General features: G+C 38.1%; 2 protein-coding genes across 7 annotated transcripts; one reads left to right on the top strand and one right to left on the bottom strand.

The window, feature by feature from the left end:
* The first annotated feature begins 2 nt into the window (after positions 1 to 2).
* LOC135940140 (zinc finger protein 26-like) lies at positions 3 to 8,767 on the top strand. 5 transcript variants are annotated; one of them, XM_065484943.1, is made up of 18 exons: positions 3 to 173; positions 434 to 626; positions 687 to 804; positions 863 to 976; positions 1,028 to 1,157; positions 1,208 to 1,462; positions 1,520 to 1,767; positions 1,827 to 1,940; positions 2,001 to 2,078; positions 2,134 to 2,233; positions 2,298 to 2,515; positions 2,585 to 2,735; positions 4,535 to 4,642; positions 4,722 to 4,829; positions 6,785 to 6,863; positions 6,963 to 7,056; positions 7,915 to 8,475; positions 8,595 to 8,767. In XM_065484943.1, the coding sequence occupies exons 1-14, from the start codon at positions 110 to 112 to the stop codon at positions 4,826 to 4,828; spliced, it is 1,998 nt and encodes a 665-aa protein (XP_065341015.1). In that variant the 5' UTR covers positions 3 to 109; the 3' UTR covers position 4,829; positions 6,785 to 6,863; positions 6,963 to 7,056; positions 7,915 to 8,475; positions 8,595 to 8,767. The 5 variants fall into 5 exon arrangements, with proteins under 5 accessions (XP_065341015.1, XP_065341002.1, XP_065340993.1 ...); XM_065484930.1 differs by having other exon boundaries at positions 6,963 to 7,679; XM_065484921.1 differs by having other exon boundaries at positions 6,963 to 7,688.
* Positions 8,768 to 11,605: 2,838 nt separating this feature from the next.
* Positions 11,606 to 17,057, bottom strand: Hrs (Hepatocyte growth factor regulated tyrosine kinase substrate). 2 transcript variants are annotated; one of them, XM_065476845.1, is made up of 11 exons: positions 16,862 to 17,057; positions 16,328 to 16,412; positions 16,191 to 16,266; positions 15,946 to 16,134; positions 15,592 to 15,741; positions 15,278 to 15,402; positions 15,149 to 15,224; positions 14,991 to 15,095; positions 14,574 to 14,642; positions 13,449 to 14,036; positions 11,607 to 12,410 (listed from the first exon to the last, which is right to left on the bottom strand). In XM_065476845.1, exons 1-11 carry the CDS (start codon positions 16,896 to 16,898, stop codon positions 11,802 to 11,804), a joined length of 2,109 nt encoding a protein of 702 aa, XP_065332917.1. In that variant the 5' UTR covers positions 16,899 to 17,057; the 3' UTR covers positions 11,607 to 11,801. The 2 variants fall into 2 exon arrangements, with proteins under 2 accessions (XP_065332918.1, XP_065332917.1); XM_065476846.1 differs by lacking the exons at positions 15,946 to 16,134; positions 16,191 to 16,266; positions 16,328 to 16,412; positions 16,862 to 17,057 and adding an exon at positions 15,793 to 15,889 and having other exon boundaries at positions 11,606 to 12,410.
* Between the last annotated feature and the right edge of the window lie 50 nt (positions 17,058 to 17,107).

The following is a 17,107-nucleotide window of genomic DNA, read 5'->3' as shown; positions in this document are numbered from 1 at the left end:
AATTTAAAAAAGTAAACAAGCTCCGATCCATAGGTCAAGTTAAAACTGAACGTTTGTAAATAGTTGTAATTTAAATACCTGTCTCCTGATTGTGAGCAGCCATAGACTGATGGCAATGGCAGAACCCCTGCTCATAAATATAGTAACTGGGTGCCAAGTTCAAGGCGGACAAGGTATATAATTTGTATTTTTCATGGTTAAAAAATTAAAATTTTGATGTGTGTTTTGACATTTTTTGAACACTAACGTAATGAAACGCTTAATTTGAACGCATTTTATGCACACAATTAATTTCATTGAGAGGGAAAATCATTGAATATATCCATTCACTGAAAAAATGTGTGGTAAAAACAATAAAAAATTGTTAAATTAGTCAGATCAATTCCTTGATCACCTGCGGTCATAAATTATCTTCTCTTCCGAATGATTACAGAAAATCCTCAACAAGGGATTGTCAACAAAAATCTATCAGGGGACTTCCAGTTTACTTGTGACATCTATCGGTGTGGTGGCTGCTCCAGAGAGTTTGAAATGTTTGAGGATTTAATTTTACACAAAACCAATGATGAGGGCTGCAGTTTAGTCCTGTTTTCTTCCCAAAAGTTAAACGGAATACAAATTCCAAGGTGCCTATTACAACGAAAATGTATACTCTAATTATAATACTTCGTGAAATGTCTCAACAGATTCATCCAAAGGGTCGCAGAATTACAAGTTCCTGTAAATGTTGGTGAGGAAAGTAGTGTTCCTCACTTGGACCATCCTGCATATTTAAAAGAATGTGTGCATGAGCAGCAACAAAATGTATTTTACACCAAGATTCATTTCATTGATTGAACTAACTGATTACATATATTTTTAGCTGTCGGTTGAAGAGAGCAGTGCGGGTTTGAGCCTAATCGAGCGAAACAAATCCTATGAGCCTAGATCGAGAGAAAGATGCGCATGCGATATATGTGGAAAATCTTACAGAAACGTAAGTAGGGGTACATGTTAAATGTTCTCTAATTGAAAATAAAAAAATCAGACCACAACTTTGAAAACTCATATTTCAACCGTGCACTCCGTGGATAAGCCATTTAGATGTGACAGAAAAAATTGCTCATTCGCCTGCAAAACCAAAGCTTCATTGGAGCGACATGTTCGGCGCCACACAGGTTTGCCGTTGGAAATGAAAGCTCATCTGACTGAAGTGCCTTAATTTAAGGAGAAAAACCATTTGTTTGTGAAAGCTGTGGAATGTCCTTCAGAGAATCAGGAACTCTGGCTCGACACATCAAATCAGTTGTGCCATGCACCTTTAAGCCTGTCGATTTGTTGCCTCAGTATCAAAGAACTGCTTTTGGTAGCAAACCAAAGCCTCCAGATCAATCCCAATCAGAGGAGACAGTGAAAATCATTATCACCAAGGAATGCCAAAGTCCAGAAAGAAATATTTGTGACGACAGAGAGCCCCTTACAGGTAACAGAAATGTGAGGACACAGATTTCCATTTTTACCAATTATTTTTTGTTGATAGATGACAGCATTGATTCATTAAAGAAGGATGCTTCGCAGTCTTTAATGAAACTGCTTGAATCCTCATTCACAAAAGAGCCTGACCCTAGAAATTACGAAGAAGCTCCGTCTAAAGAACGAGTGGACTTCATTCAATCGGAGCAAGAAGTTTGCGAAGAAGTGGCTGAGCAAATAAAGAGTGAAAACTTCTCTTGCCTCTCATGTCAAGTTAAAGTAAGCAGCATCAAGGAACTCTCTAAACATTTACAGGTTTGTCAAAATTTCAACAATTCACAAAAAAAATAATAAGCTTGATAAATTAATTGCAGTTCCATTTAGAAGACTTCAAATTTAGATGTGACAGGTGTTTCTATGTTGACAAGTCCAAAAGAGGATTGCACAGACATACGAAAAAAGTGCACAACAAAGAAACTACTGCTGAAGTAAGTTCCTTTATTGGAGATTTACAGAACATCAAATTTTTTAAAATGAATTTTTCTTAGAACGTCATAGAGAGTGATTGCTGGCAGCAAATTGTTTGTGCGCAACTGATTTCCGTGCATGACATACTAGATGGAGAGGTTTGTTACAATAATGGAAACCGATATATATTAATTTGGCAACATGAAATTTCAGGCAAGCTGTGAGAAAAATAACCAATTCTTCCGTTGCCATATTTGCCTTAAAAGAATTAGTGAAAAATCTCAATTTCGTCTGCACATGAATGACCACGCAGGTAAAACAGCAGTAAACCGAATCAAAATTTGTAAATGGCTGATTAATATTCATTTTTAAAATAGGTGGCAAATGTTTTGAGTGTGACATCTGCAAAAGAACTTTTTTATTCAAAGACGCTCTTCATAAGCACCTGATGACGCATTCCTCTAAGCGATCGTTTGAATGTCACGTCTGTAACAAACAATTCAAGCGAGCTGGCCATTTGAAAGAACACTTCCGGATTCACAACGATATAAAACCATTTGTTTGCAAGACATGCAACAGGAGTTTTAGATGGCAGGTTAGTTTTGAGCTTATTTAATGTTCAGTGCCATATCTTAACCAAAGAATCTTCTTCTTTTGATTTCAGTGTGTACTCAAAGTGCATGAATCTACGCATAGCAGAGATTATCTGTTCTGTTGCGAATCTTGTGGTAAACAACTGCGGAATAAAAGTTCCTTGATTCGACACTCAAAAATGCATAAGCCCAGCAACAAGAATTCTTCATCTACCAACCCTGGTAAGTACAGCAAAATTTTAATTATTTCATTAATTATAGAACATAAGTTTATTCAAGTTTTCATCTAAAATATGAAATTTGCTTACAAGAACAAAATAATAATAACAGGGTTGTACTACTCCCTTGTTAAAAATGACTTGGTATGAAATGTCTTGGTTATTAAAACAAAGGTTTTACTGATATAGCCATCCTTTTTCAATTCCGCTTGATAATGGCGATGCACGGGGGCAAATTTGCCCTGAAGAACCATAGTCAAGATCAATTTTAATAACTTTCAACTATCATGAATTATCCAAGACATGAAACTAAAATGCTTATAACTTCTAAATAAAAAGTAAAATCCAATTGGGTGGTTGCTTTTCAAAAATGGTTTTCCAAATTGTTACATCATAGGTTTGCACGCAGTCTATGGAAAGATAGTTTTTGGACCATATATAGCTCTTCTACGAACTCAAAACAGGGATGGGTTGAATAAAGAGTGAAGTATAAATTCTTAGTTTTTAGCATATATTGGAGTCTTCTGTAAAATCTATCTTTAAATTAAATTTCCCCTTGTTTTTTGAAGTTAATGTTTTCATTTAAATTTATGTTTAAACAGAAGAAATGAAATAATATTGGTTAATGCCGGTATGGTGCAACTAATCATTTCAAAAATTCTCAACTATTTTGCAGAAAATTGTTATAAATTCCAAGTAGATTTCATTTCTCCCTAAAGTTAAATTCTAAAAATTGACTTATTTTTAATATTAAAAATTGTCAATTGCGATGATATATATTTTTTGTCCATGATGAGCTATCATTTTTTGCCACTGATATCAGGTCTATCGTTTTTGCCCTAGCATCATCAAAATTATTCTCTGCACCTACCATAACGAATTTGCTGCTGTTTTAATTTTAAATGTTCTGCAGGGTTTTTTCATTTTTTAAAGATCCATATTGCAAAATGTGCAGCAAATAAGAGCCTCCAGAAATTAATTTATTGAAATTAACTATTTTTATGATTTTAAATTTCGTTTTTATTGCTAAATAAGCAGGCCAGTTTGATTTGGTTAAAAAATCCCATCAATTTAAATTACTTAACAACGCAGCGTTTGCTAGAGTCATTTCGCGAATTGACTAATGAGAGACGTTTTGATCAATATTAATGAACTAACGATACTTTGCGAGCCGCTTCTATTCATCAACAAACCACGTCGTCCTTGTCCATCTCTATGACTTGAGCTTTTCTAAAAGGCATTTGAGATTTCACAATGCTGATAATGGTCACGACCTTTTTCGTGGTTTTGCTCTTTCACCTTTTGAAGAAAAATTGTTGTCCTCCGCAGCGCATCAGCCATATGATGCAACGGAAACATAATAGCAGATAGAGAAAATTTACCTGCGGAGCGTGAGCATGAAATTAACTTTGTAAGCTCATCTCTTTGTCAGGAGTCCGTAAACATAAACCTGCGTCTGTCTAAATGTGCCTGATGTTCGTGTTAAATCCTAACATTTAACACTCTTGGCGGCGATCTATGCTCATGAAAAAGCAATAAAGAGGCGCAGCTCCTTGTCCTTGCTTCAAACACTTTTGATAAGAGAAAGTTATCCGGTTCATCGTTATTTCGTGAATTAAATAGTTTTTTAATTTGATAGTCTCAATACAAAAACGCTTATTAAATGACCTCAATTAATTTATAAGCTAAAATGCAAATGCCAATTTGATTAAGAGCTTATTTAAGAATTTTATGGTGCTTAAAACCCATAAAACAAATAACCGTGTTTAAAGCCATTTCCTACTCTCTCGCGTTTTGTTGCAGGAAGTACCACTACAATTGATATTTCTCAAACGCTAGACAGTAACAGCTTAATCAACGAAGCCAACACTGCCGCCGCAAATATTGCAAATACCGATCAACCAGCTGAAAGTGAGTTTTATATTTTTTTAACTCCGCTTTGTTGTTCGCCGCACTGCTTCAGATTGCACTTCTTTCATTTCTGTTTCAGGCCAACAAACGTATCTGTTGGTTCTTGACGACAACGCTCTAGTATTGGGGGATGCGACTTGCATCCTCGAGAATAGCATCATTCAATCCGAAAACATCCTGCAATAAGGTAGGAAACATTTTTTGATTCAGCTTTGTTTTAATTTTTGAATTGTTATGATAAAAAACAATGGAACGATATCAATTGCATTGTTTTAATGTGGATCAGAACATGAGATGTGACTTATGGGAGATTATAATATACCTGTCTCATTATGTAGCTGGATTATTTCCCTGCAGCCTGTGCCTCTAATGATGGGCGTATAATTACGGCACACTGCATTATTCTTTGCTCAGCTGCCAAGAAATATTATCATAAAGGAAAACAGATGATGTTATTTTACATCTACACGCGACAAGTGTTCTGCGATTAGCTGTGTATGAATGTTCTTTTTTTTAAAAAAAAAAATTACGTATAGTTTTCTGTAATAATTCCAAAACCTACTTTCCAGCATATATAAATAAATTCCAATTTTAAATGCCAAATGCATCTTTTGTGTTGCTTGTATTAGATTGTTTTGTTCTGAGCTGGTGCGAGTGTGATAAAAAAAGGTTCAGGAAAACCCCAAAGGAAAGTACTTCAATAATACATGATAAAAATCATGAAAATGTCAAATAAAAACGAGGCATGTGTACATAAAATTTCTATAGGGTACTCCAGATAAGAATTAGCTTTTGAATGAACACGCGCTTGGGGATATCTTGTGCAAATAAATGGTTTTGGTCACGCAACAAAATATTATTATCTCGAGATTGGGACGGTGATATTTTGTTGGTCACATGATATTGTTATATATATGACTATTTCTGCTTGTACCGTATTTTCAAATTTTTGGCTCATTATTGAGACGCGTTATTAAAAATCTTAAAAATATAAATAAATAAGAAAAGTCTGACACTAACAAAGACAACGGATAATACTAATAATATATTCCCCGTTTTATTTTGTCAGTTTCTATATCCTCCTATTTTTTCTAAATAGGGCAGATCGGGAAAATCTTTTATATTTTATGTAAAATAACGTTTGCGCTCAATCTGTTAACGCTTCTATGTAACTATTGGCAGATAATTAAAAGTGTACACTGTGCAACTTTACTAATTCAATGATTCCTAAAAATACTTTATTACCCGGCCATAACGAAAACAAATTTCCTCATATATATATATCGTGTGTGGAAATGCCTTTCGTAACAACAATTGCACGAAAATATTTTCTGTTATTTTAAATATGTCTGCTGCTTTTAAATTTCCCACAGGCACATAATATTTTTTGGCACCGATTCGGCTTCGATTCTCACAGTCGAAAGGAAACCGCGAACCGCGACTCTCGCGCACGCTCGTGGCAGGAAAGTGTGCGTTTGCGTTCCCGAGCAGTCCGTCCTTAGCAGCCGCGTAGTGCACACCAACAGCACCATAACAACCATCAAGTGTCAGTGTGTGTGACACGAGAAGAGCAATTTTGCAGTGATGAGTTCCGCCGAGCGGCAGAAAATCTACAAGAAAGCGGGGCGCAAGTTGATCGTGTGGGACGAGTCCACACTCGACTGTCTGGATGACCAAGCTATGATCCAGGCCTTCGTCTCGTACGTCACGCAGCACAAAAATGGGCCGACCGCAACAGTTTGGGACCTGCTGAGAAAAGGAGCCCTGCGGGAGAAAAGTGGCGAAAGTACAGATGAAATTCGGACCCTTGTTCGCCGAGAGTTGAGCGACGGCCTCGCCTATATCCCGAGCAACATCAAAGAAGACGTTGATCAGAACGTGGCGTTGACCGTTGTGTTCGACAAGCTGAATGAAGAATTCGGCAGTGATTTGATCGAGGGTTTCAAGGTGGAAATTAGTGAATATAGGAAAGCGCACAAATCGACAGAGCCGTCTGCTAGGCAAGTTTCGATCGATAGAAATAGCTGTGTCGAAAATATTCATGTGGATTGTCCCATTTGAACAATTATTTTCTCTTCATTAATTGGATTACCTTTGGTAATATCTTGAAATAAAATTAATTTATTTTTTATCTGTTTGCAGTGAGCGCTTCCGTCAGAGCTGCACACTCAATTAAATGCCAAGGACGCGACAGCTCAATATCAAGATAAATAAGTGAGATGTAAGTATCTTAACGCAGCCTTTTAGATTTATTTTCCAAAACCTGTATGTAGTAAAAAGTCATAATACTAAAATATAAAATCATCTTCAATTGTTGCAGTCCAATGATTGTGATGCTGAGAAGTGAGCTGAAAGTTGTTATACTGCCTTAAATTTAAATTGTGTTCCCCGCCGTCAACACCATCATCCTTGAAGTAAGGAAAATCAATTTTAATAAGAGCATGACACGAAAAGACTTGAACTCCCTTAACTGATCTGTTTGTTTTTTGAGGTTGGACTGATTAAATCATTTAAATATTTTTGGTATAGTAAAAGAGTGTTTATTAATTGAGATAAAATAAAGTTAATGCGATCAATAACTGTTTCACGACACAAAAATTTGTTTTTTCCATTAGGTATTTTTGTTATTCCTTTTGTCTTCCAAATAATATCACAAGTAAACATAATTTTTACGCGCTTTTCTTCGACAGCAAAATCTGTAAAATAAATTAGGTCTAATTTTGCCGGCATGATACGTACACCTGCGGCCCTATCAGCAGGTGACGTCAACTTCCACTACAAAATTTAAAGGCAGCCGTTGCGGGTATTTTATGCAGGGCACACATCTGCCTCTCCCTGCCAAACGAAGCGTGCACACATGTATTTAATAGGCGCTTCCCATTGACTTTGTGTTCAGCCGACTCCAACGCCAAGAATATATATATTTTGTGGAGAAGGAGCAGCGAGCTGCAAAGGGTGTTCCTTCGCGCCGTGTGAATAAACAAGAGGAAATTCTCAAGACGCACGGCCCAGTTTATTTTTCGACTTGTGTGTTTTTGTATGTGAGGTGCGCGCTAAGCGAAATAACTCGTACCGCGCGCCGAGTGTGTAAAAATAACCTACGTAAAATTTACTAACCGCCGGAAACGAAACTAAAGATAATTTTAATTCTGATTTGTGGATTGGTGTCGCTTTTGCTTGTGACTTTCCTTTCTATTTAGCCTCAACTGCGTGTGACTTTGTTAATTATTGAATGATAAGATTATATAGTCGTTGTATTGATCGCGTTTCAGCTGGCATGCTACGGCTTTAGACTTGCGCGCAAACTCGTAAGAGGGGACTTTTCGAATGAAGTCTATTCCAGCTAAGTGAGAATTCAACTGAGGCATATTATAGCTCTTGAGAATTTGTGCAGCGACCGGTACAACAATGCCATCACCTGACGTCCAGCGGATTTTCAAGAAGGTGGACTCGAAAAAGTTGGAGGCATGGTGCAACACCGAACTGAAGGATTTCGAGGACGCTGCCATGGTTGACGCCTTCAAGTTATTTGTCACGCAACAGCAAGACGACAAGAACAAAGACACTGCTGAGGTGTGGGACTTGGTCAGAAAAGGAGTTGAGCTGGAAAAGAAAGGACAGTCCACAGATCAAAACCGCGCGCAAATTCAGGAGAAGCTGAGTGAAGGCTTCGCTCGCATTCCTAGTTTTGTTAAGCAAGATCTTGAGGACAAATGTGGTTTTGGAGTGGTTTTCGAAAAATTGAATGAGGAGTTCGCCGGCGCTTACCTAGACAGCTTCAGAAACGAAATTAACATTTTCAGGAAAGAAAATGCAGCTACACAGTGCATGGAGTAAGTCGTGTTTTGTGTTTGTTGTTTCTAAATTAGCGTTGTTTCTATTTTATTGTATTTGCAGTGCTTGAAAAATTTACCCGATGACTTTTCTGACCAATCCATTTCTTTGGTTACAGGGAAAAGTCCAAAAGCAGATGCTCATTCATGTGAGATGCCCACCGTCGACAATGACAGTGATATGTGAGAAAGATAAAAATGTTCTGGATTTGGTGCTTGTTCAATAATGAAGTTTTTTTTAAAGCACTGATATTTATAATTTGAAATAATAAATATTTTTAAATTAAAGATACAGAGGTTTTTTGAATTGCATATTTCAGAGCAAATCGATCCATTTCCAACACAGATAGTTTATACAAATTATGTATCATAATATCGTATACAAAAAAATCTTTAATTGATCCCCTTCGCAGCCCGTATCCCAAAAATTGCTGTAAATCCTAAAATAAAATAAGAATAAAAAACATTCAGTCGAAACTGATCATAATTCAGCATTTTGCGTCGGTGGCTACTGCTTTTGCTTAATCGCTTGAAGGACGTGCCAGGTAATAGTCGATGGTTATTGCAACATCTGCGGCGCAATCCGGGGCGGTTGGGCCTTACGAGGGTGCAGGGTGGCTGGTCGGCGGCGGCGTATATGGGCATGGCGACGGGCGGGGGCATTTTCGCGCCAGGGGACGTGGGCTGCACAATTGGAGGAACCTGCGCTCTGTGAGGCATATCTGGGGCGGCATACCAGGTCCGGAGGGTGCAGCAACTGAACTAAGTCATCGGGGGCTGCATCATCATCCGCGGCTGGTACTGGTAGTCGGCTGGGGCGACCGCGTGAGGCGGCATCGCTCCATACTACATGTCATGAGTTAAAATGTGCTCATGAGAAGAATAATATGATTGCTGCAATTTCAAACTTCAATGTGGCTGTTTTCAAAATTTCTCTTCATCGGAGATATTATATTCCGTTCACATATAAATAATCAAACATGTTATAAAATGCAAAATTTTCTGTCCGTCTTGATAAGTGCTTTTCTAGCAAATGAAAATGATCGCATATAATTTAGGAATTGAATTTTTTGGAATTAATAAATATGAAATTTATGGTGATTTAACACCATAGTGAAAAATAGCGTTTGTTGTAAACGCAAAAAAATATTTTGCTCTGAAGGTTCCATATGATATTGAACGGAACCTTAATTTATTGAAAATTCATTTACTGTGGTGTATATAAAACTAACAAACATTAAACTTATATATTAACGACTTTGTCAATTAAATCAAAATCTAAGTTTCGGAAATATGGTTATTGTTTTGAAAGTACTGAGTCGGGACTGGATGACAAATCGCCTATAATAATATTTATACCACGCACTTACAGCTGTGTGAAAAGTTGAAAACATTTTTCTAGGACTTAAAAAACTTTTCACATTCCTCAGCAGAAATGAATGACTGAAAAACAAATTTGTGGCCTTACACACAAAATCATAAATTTTTTTAATGATTATTTTTCACATGTAGCATATCGGAGTATATTACCGTTAGTGAAGACTCCAGTCGGACATTAATGCGTTATCTTAAAATTGAAACACAAAACAAAGTCTTGGTCTACTTATCATATGTTTTAATGAAGATTCTAGTACAACGTAGTAGAACACAATATTTATATTTGTATTGAAACTTAAAAATATTTACCGGAAATTTACGAGACTGGAACGAAAGCAATGTTAAAAAACAAAGAGATTCCATTTTCGATATTAATATTATGTCGCTTTACTCGATTTGCATGGAATGTGTTTTACTAGTCACATTTGCCCAGTTGCAATTAAAATGAAATTCATACAGTCTGCTAATTAGTGCTAATATTACGAACCCCGCTTAAAATAAATACTCATTTAAAGTCTCATCTTCATGATGTGCCGGATTGATAACAATTATAATATAGAGCCGCAGCTTGAAAATCAGAGATCTTGAGTTGGAATTTATTTTACTCACATGGTGATTTTTATTTGAAAATGTTGAAGAAAGGTTTTTAGATTTTTTAATTTATTTGCAAAGCGCTTATTACCAGCAGATTCAGAGATATAACTTCGTGATTTAGAGGATATCTGTTTTAATATTTTTTCTACTAAATTAAGAAAAATTAATATAACTGGCCTGCGAGATAAGTCCTGAGTACTGACCAGAGTTCAAATTCAGTAATTATAGCTAATGAATTTAATTTATTGAGTTCACCTCAATGAGCCTTTAAATTATCTCATTCAGTTCTGGATGCCGTTATTAAGGAACACTGTGTGATATGCGTGTGTTACTGTAATTTTAATCAGTTCTCGCGCTCTGCATTGCATTAAAAATCAGATTTATTAGATAATAATATTTTGGATGGTAATGATACGGAAGAATGCATCATTTGTATCCCCTTTTCTCTCAATTTGTAGCATAGGATAGGTTAATGTGATTTAATTGCATCATTTTCATGTGCTGCTTATATTTTATTAATTTCAGTGAGAGGAGCATGAGGCGTGTTATTTAGTTAGGGTATATATATATATATTATCGATGAGAATTAAAATTAAATGGGTATTAAATAGGAAACTTCACATTGACCCCTATATGGAGATCGCCATGCAGAGTAGAGTAGGCAACCTGCACGGCGGGCTGCCTTTGCTCCACCCTCGTCGCTGCAGCAGAGGTATCATACGCACTTGACCTGCAGCGGCCAAGTAGACACGATTGAGTGCATGAATTTTAATTCTCGGAACGATCTCAAGGTGTAAGGTATTTTTTGTCAGCGTCATTTGTGCAGTGGTTTTCTATTTGTTAAGTTATAATTTATTATGTTTATTGAGAGGACTTGTAATTTCCAGTTCTCGCAAACACAATTAAGTTTGCCAAGCCGTGAGCAAGGGCGCCTTGTGAGCGCGTGTGCTAATCATGATAGTTTGAACCAGGACTCACGGAGAGCGAATTTATTTGATAAACTAATTGTTTTCTTATGTGTTAACGGTATCAAATAAATTCGCATCAATGACGGTGTTGTCCTGTGAGAAAGATGGGTCTGATGATTGTTCAATACCAAAGGTTTTTTTTAAAGCACTACTTTTTATAATTGGAAATACATACCGATAAATATTTTTGAAATTAAAGATCCTGAAGTTTTTTCAATGGCATGTTTATATATTTTAAAGAGAATCATTCCATTCCTATACAAGATAGTTTGGAAGAATTGTAACATAACGTATACAAAAACCATATAATATTTGCAACCCTTTGCAGCCCAAATTCCAAAACTTGCTGTGAATCACAAGATAAAATAAGGATAACAATCTACGAACTCAGTCGAAACTGATTAACTCAGCAGTTTGGGTGCTCGGTGGGGGCTGCGGTTGCGTCGGTGGCTGCTGTTGTTGCATTTGAGGGACGTGCTGGGGCGAGATAATGGGCGACGGTTGAACGTAGGGTTGCTGCATCATCTGCTGCGCCATCTGGGGCGGTTGGGCACTAGTGGGTGCAGGGTAGCTGGTCGGCGGCTGCATGGGCATGGCGACGGGCGGGGGCATTTGCGCGCCAGGGGACATGGGTTGCACCATTGGAGGAACCTGCGCTCCGTGAGGCATCTGGGGCGGCATGCCAGGTCCGGAGGGCGGCATCTGGCCCATTGAGGGCATCTGGGCCACGCCCGGCGGGGGCATCGCTTGGGGCTGCGTGGTTGGTGGTCCCATTTGCGGAGGCATGCTGCCCATCGGGGGCTGCATCATCATCCGCGGCTGGTACTGGTAGTCGGCGTAAGGTGGGTAGTGGGCGGCCGGGGCGACCGCGTGAGGCGGCATCCCTCCGTACTGCTCGGGTGGGTAGTGCTGCGGTGCGTAAGGGTAGGCGGCGCCCATCGCCATGTAGTGCTGCTTCTGCTGCTCCTGCCGCATCTGGAGCTCCCGTTCCTGCTCCTGAAGGAAATTTGGCAATCGTTTAACTGTCTGTCTTGGCATAGCGGGCATATTAGTTCCATTAAGCTGCGATTGATATTGCTGCCAAAATTACAGTCGATTATTAAAAAATATTGACAGTTGCACCAAAGAAATATTTTAAGATTGGGAGATGTTGCGTAGAAATGACGAAAGAGGAAACGAACTTTATCTTATTATTGATTCACGTGCTTAGACTTTTAGTGGCCTTCAAATTGCAATAAAATGAGTAATCGGTTTGAACATCAGGCTATTGAAAATGTGATAATGAATGAAGTGCTAACAATAAGTAAATATTGTGCTAAAGCTGTATCATTGGAATGAGTAGTATCTGACGAATCTTTTGGTCCAATTCGCCATGACGGTTTTTTATAACCGAATTTGAGTTTTCATCATTTGAGTTTTCAAGCGTAAGATTTTGAATTGGCATAGGCTGCTCTTAAGAGTCAATGTTTTAGTTTAAGGTGAAATTATTGGCACCGCAAAGGTTAAAAATCTTTGTGAGAAATGTTTAAAAATCGAAATCGAGTTGAGAAATTTCATTCAATCGTGACGATATTTCATATGTAGCCTCTATTTGATAAGACAAATCTTTCAGAGGTTCGTTTTAGTTTCAAAAGTAAGTTTATTATGGGCTGACAGGGCAACTCTGCCCCAAATCAGCACACATCCATAAAGTAATGATACAATTATGTAAGAACAACATTTGGAAGGAAGTAATTATTAATGGTAGCTTGAGAATACTGCTTGAGACGTTTTATGCTCTCTGCAAAAGGTTTTAAGACTTTTGCCAGAAAATTAGCCAAAATCTCTAAATGGATGGAGAATAGAATCATTACTGGCCGTATAATCTTGGAAACAAGTTATTTATTTTCCATTGAATCCTCTAAAAAATTATACTTTGTCTAGTCTTTGTTCCGTAGACCGGAATTTTACCACTCATATTTACACAATAATTAGAAATGTGATAAATGCTAATGCCATTTTAATAACCACAAAATTCTGAGCCAAGAATATTACCTGAATACGCTGCAAAGCAAGGTGTCGCTGGTACTGGAGATATTCCTGCTTTTTCTGCCGCATCATGTCCAGCTTCTGCGCCATCTGCATCTGCCTGATGCGCTCCTGCTCCTCGGCCTGTCTGCGCAGCTTTTCGCGGTGCTCCTCACGCAACGCATCCAGGGCGGCTCTGGCGTCGCGCAGCTGCGCCAGCTTGTCCTGCAGACCCTCAAAATGAATGCGCTTGTCCTCCTCCTCGGTGATGTGCTTGAGGAGCTGCGAGTGCAGCGACGTCAGGTTCATGAACAGCGTCTGCACCGAGCTGTCGTTGGCGATGCTGCGTCCTCGGCTCGAGTTGCTCTTCATGCGGTTGACGAAGATTTCAATCTGGCTACGCAGCGTCTTAATGAAGTCCTCCAGGTTTTCGTTGCCTCCGTTCTCCTGCACTTTCCTGGGGCTCGCATACACGGGTGACCCCAACGGAGCCGCGGTCGCCGTGGCTGGTGCGCTAGGCAGCCCTTCCTGCCGCTGCTCCCAGTAACCGCGGTTCAGGTAGCGAGCCAGCTCGCCAGATTGCTCGCCGTTGTCAATTTTCAGCTCCTGTTCCAACTGTTCAATTAAACATATTTTATTAATATTTGGATGCTTGTTCGTAAGAGAAGTTATAATGAAATAATTATCACTAGGCTGTAAAATATAAAATTTAGACGTCTGAAATTTTATTTTGAGCTTTTAATCGTTGCGGGAATGTCAAAAGAGCATGGATCATGCAATTTTAAGCAACGTTTTCTAAAACTGTGTAAATAGAACATTCGATTCTAATTTAGTCTATCCATATTAACTGTAATAAAATTATTCTAATTATGTAACCAAATACTTTTTAACTGTAATTGATTTAATAATGTACCGTAAATTATGACAGTAAAGATAAACCCAATTTCATCCCAATTTAAAATATGATTCAAATAAACTCCAAGTCTAAACAATGGATTTCACGAAATTTTGTTGACTTTGTGAATAAAGTAAATAGTTGAGTAACTCCTCATGTTTCATTCAATCGACATCTACTCCTACAATTTTAAGAGATGAAAATTGTACACTTGAGGGCCTCCAAAATCAACGAACTGAGGAAGACTGTTTATTCACCTGTTTGCTAGGGCTGCTTTGATGTTGCTTGTAGGCAGAGTTGATCATTTCTGTCCTGTGTCTTTGTTTCTGAAATGAAAAAAAGGGAAATATTGATTATGTAGTTGATAACATGCATTTGCAAAGAATATTAACTGTTAAGTATCATTGAATGAATTTATTATTAAAAGCATAATATGCGTGCAACACTTATCATATATGCAATCAATTCTTACAAGTCTTTGCTGCTTCTCTTAAACTAATTCTTTTTGCTCAACATTTCAAGTATTATTATGTTAAGTATTATTGAATATCTATTTCGCAAGTTAACATAGACAAATAATAATCAAAATTCAATTAAAGATATTGTTGAGTTCGACAAACTTGGTAACACTATTTAAAATTAAAGAAATCGTGGAAAAATTTGACGAGCATTACCTCACGTTCCTTTTCCTTTTCCTCAGCTTCTGACTTGGACAGTGCTAAAGCCAGCTGGAATTCCTCCTCCTCTCTCAGTTCTTCTTCAGTTTTCCGCTGCGGAGTCTGACAAAAAATTAAAACATGAGAATCTTGCAAAGCTAGCATCTTCCTCTTACCTGTGGCTGTTGAGCTAAGGGACTGGCCAAATACTCTGCAGGCAGCTCCGTGTCACTTCCTTTGGTGAGCTGCGGTCTGAAAAAACATTAATCAAATTGACGCATTGAAATCAAAAGCTGACGCTTTACTTGTTAATTTTCTCGTAGCAAGCTTCGCAAACTCTGACCTCCTTTTCAATTCCGAACTTGGGCAACGTAGAGGTCTTCGATGAACATTGATGGCAAAACACTTGACCACACGCTCGGCAGTGGTGCTAGAAAAAGATCACATTGAACTATTTTCACCGAGTTTTCAAAACAGGCAACTAAGGATCATTAATTCCAGGAGAACCAACAACTTTAAATACACATTTTATTAATCTGGCTTGAAAAAAATAATTTATAATATGTTATGCTTTAGTTTGAAAACACAATGCAATTGCAATATTTCATCATTTAATTGCCTTTCGTTGCATCATAGAGAATTGAACCCTGCAGCGGTGGCAGCATTCTCCCTCAGCCCACTCTGGGGCCGTGTCGGCTGAGAACATGGCATCGCTTTCTTTGAGGGCAGGAAACTGGTAGCCCTCGGTTTTGAGGATGTTGACCTGGTCCTGAAAAGGCAAGAATAAGCATGATATAAGTAAAATATCAATGACAAGTACATCATCGCAAATAATTTCTTCTTCACAGTCCGACATTTTCAACAGTAATGATTTAACTCAGCTAATTTAATTATTGACTTAGAAACCTTTCAAGTTGAACCAAAAGTGGGAGTGACAAACTAGCTCCATCTGCATTTTGTTAAGTCCACTCACCTGCACAGCCCTGTACTTGGCGGAGTTGCGGAATGCGTGTGCCCAAATTTGTAGCAACTCAAGACACTTGTTTCGCACATTTTCATGAGGAGAGCTTTTCACCAACTCTTGCATTTGTTCCATGTAAGCGCGTGTGCCAATCTCGTCGTGGATCAAGCTTCCACAATTCTTCACAGCGGACTCCAGGACCTGTTAAAATTCATATAATAGGCTTTTAAATGCCAGATTTTGATGGTTTTGCCCACCTGTAGACCAAACATTGCTACATGAGGGTTTGCGTGGTAGATTTTCTTTTTGATAGCAGCCAGTGCATACTTGGCTCTGAAAATAGATATAAATAATTAAGCCTTTGGACCCTTTGACTAAGTGGAAACATCCTTACGGCACATCGCTCTGACGAATCAAATCACATATTTGAATAATTGCAGGCCAATCAGGTTCCAGGCGTAGATTGCTGGTAGCTCGATCTGTGAAAACGAATAAAACGATTTAATTTCACACTGCACTGTGAAAACTGTTAGCGAGCATGATGGGCGAGCACACAAATTATACATAGTCACGTCTCTAGATAGCCTGAATAATCTACCTAGTATTAGGGATTTATGGCACAAAACACAGCTGAAAAGACAGCACACGGTCCCGTGGAGGAGTGTGTTTTGCAACACATTTTATGCTCGCCTGTGTGCATAATTCGTGGATGTATTCCGATTGAAAAATTTAATCCAAAACAAATTAAAGTATGTAAGCGACAAACAGAATATTATTATGTAGAGACCACAATATATTGTATGACACATAGTTTGTAAAATTATGACTCATAATCAAAATACCAGATTGGTTTCCATTAATCGGAATGATGTGGATTCGCAGTCATAAGTTATGTTCTCATCTCAAAGACAACAAAATTGATACAAACCTAAAAATTTATCAAAGATTGACGTTGACCGAAACATTTTGCTGAACTATGCAGCTTTGGCTCGGTGAAATTTGAGGTGTAGGCCAACTCAAAGCAGCAAAAGGGTTCAAAAGAGGTGTAATGTTATCAATTCGATAGTCACAAACGTCACTCCCAGCCCAGCTGCTGATGAGACAGCGACAGCAGTAATGTTTGAATCGATAGTAGCGCCGCCAAATTAACAATAACCTCAGAGGGTCTTGGCAT

Source organism: Cloeon dipterum, chromosome 1 (genome assembly GCF_949628265.1).
Source record: "Cloeon dipterum chromosome 1, ieCloDipt1.1, whole genome shotgun sequence".
Classification (NCBI taxonomy): Eukaryota; Metazoa; Arthropoda; class Insecta; order Ephemeroptera; family Baetidae; genus Cloeon; species Cloeon dipterum.
Note: the sequence above shows the minus strand (reverse complement) of the source record. Positions and strands in the feature narration are given on the sequence as shown.

Bases quoted from the DNA above. Each gene is read 5' to 3' on its own strand.
- LOC135940140 (XM_065484937.1), top strand. From the start codon at position 110: ATGGCAATGGCAGAACCCCTGCTCATAAATATAGTAACTGGGTGCCAA. The intron at 977-1,027 runs GTAAGTAGGGGT...TAAAAAAATCAG, and splicing joins GTGGAAAATCTTACAGAAAC to ACCACAACTTTGAAAACTCA. The intron at 2,736-4,534 runs GTAAGTACAGCA...GTTTTGTTGCAG, and splicing joins TTCTTCATCTACCAACCCTG to GAAGTACCACTACAATTGAT.
- Hrs (XM_065476845.1), bottom strand. From the start codon at position 16,898: ATGTTTCGGTCAACGTCAATCTTTGATAAATTTTTAG. The intron at 16,267-16,327 runs GTAAGGATGTTT...ATCTATTTTCAG, and splicing joins ATTCGTCAGAGCGATGTGCC to AGCCAAGTATGCACTGGCTG. The intron at 15,096-15,148 runs GTAAGAGGAAGA...ATTTTTTGTCAG, and splicing joins CCTTAGCTCAACAGCCACAG to ACTCCGCAGCGGAAAACTGA.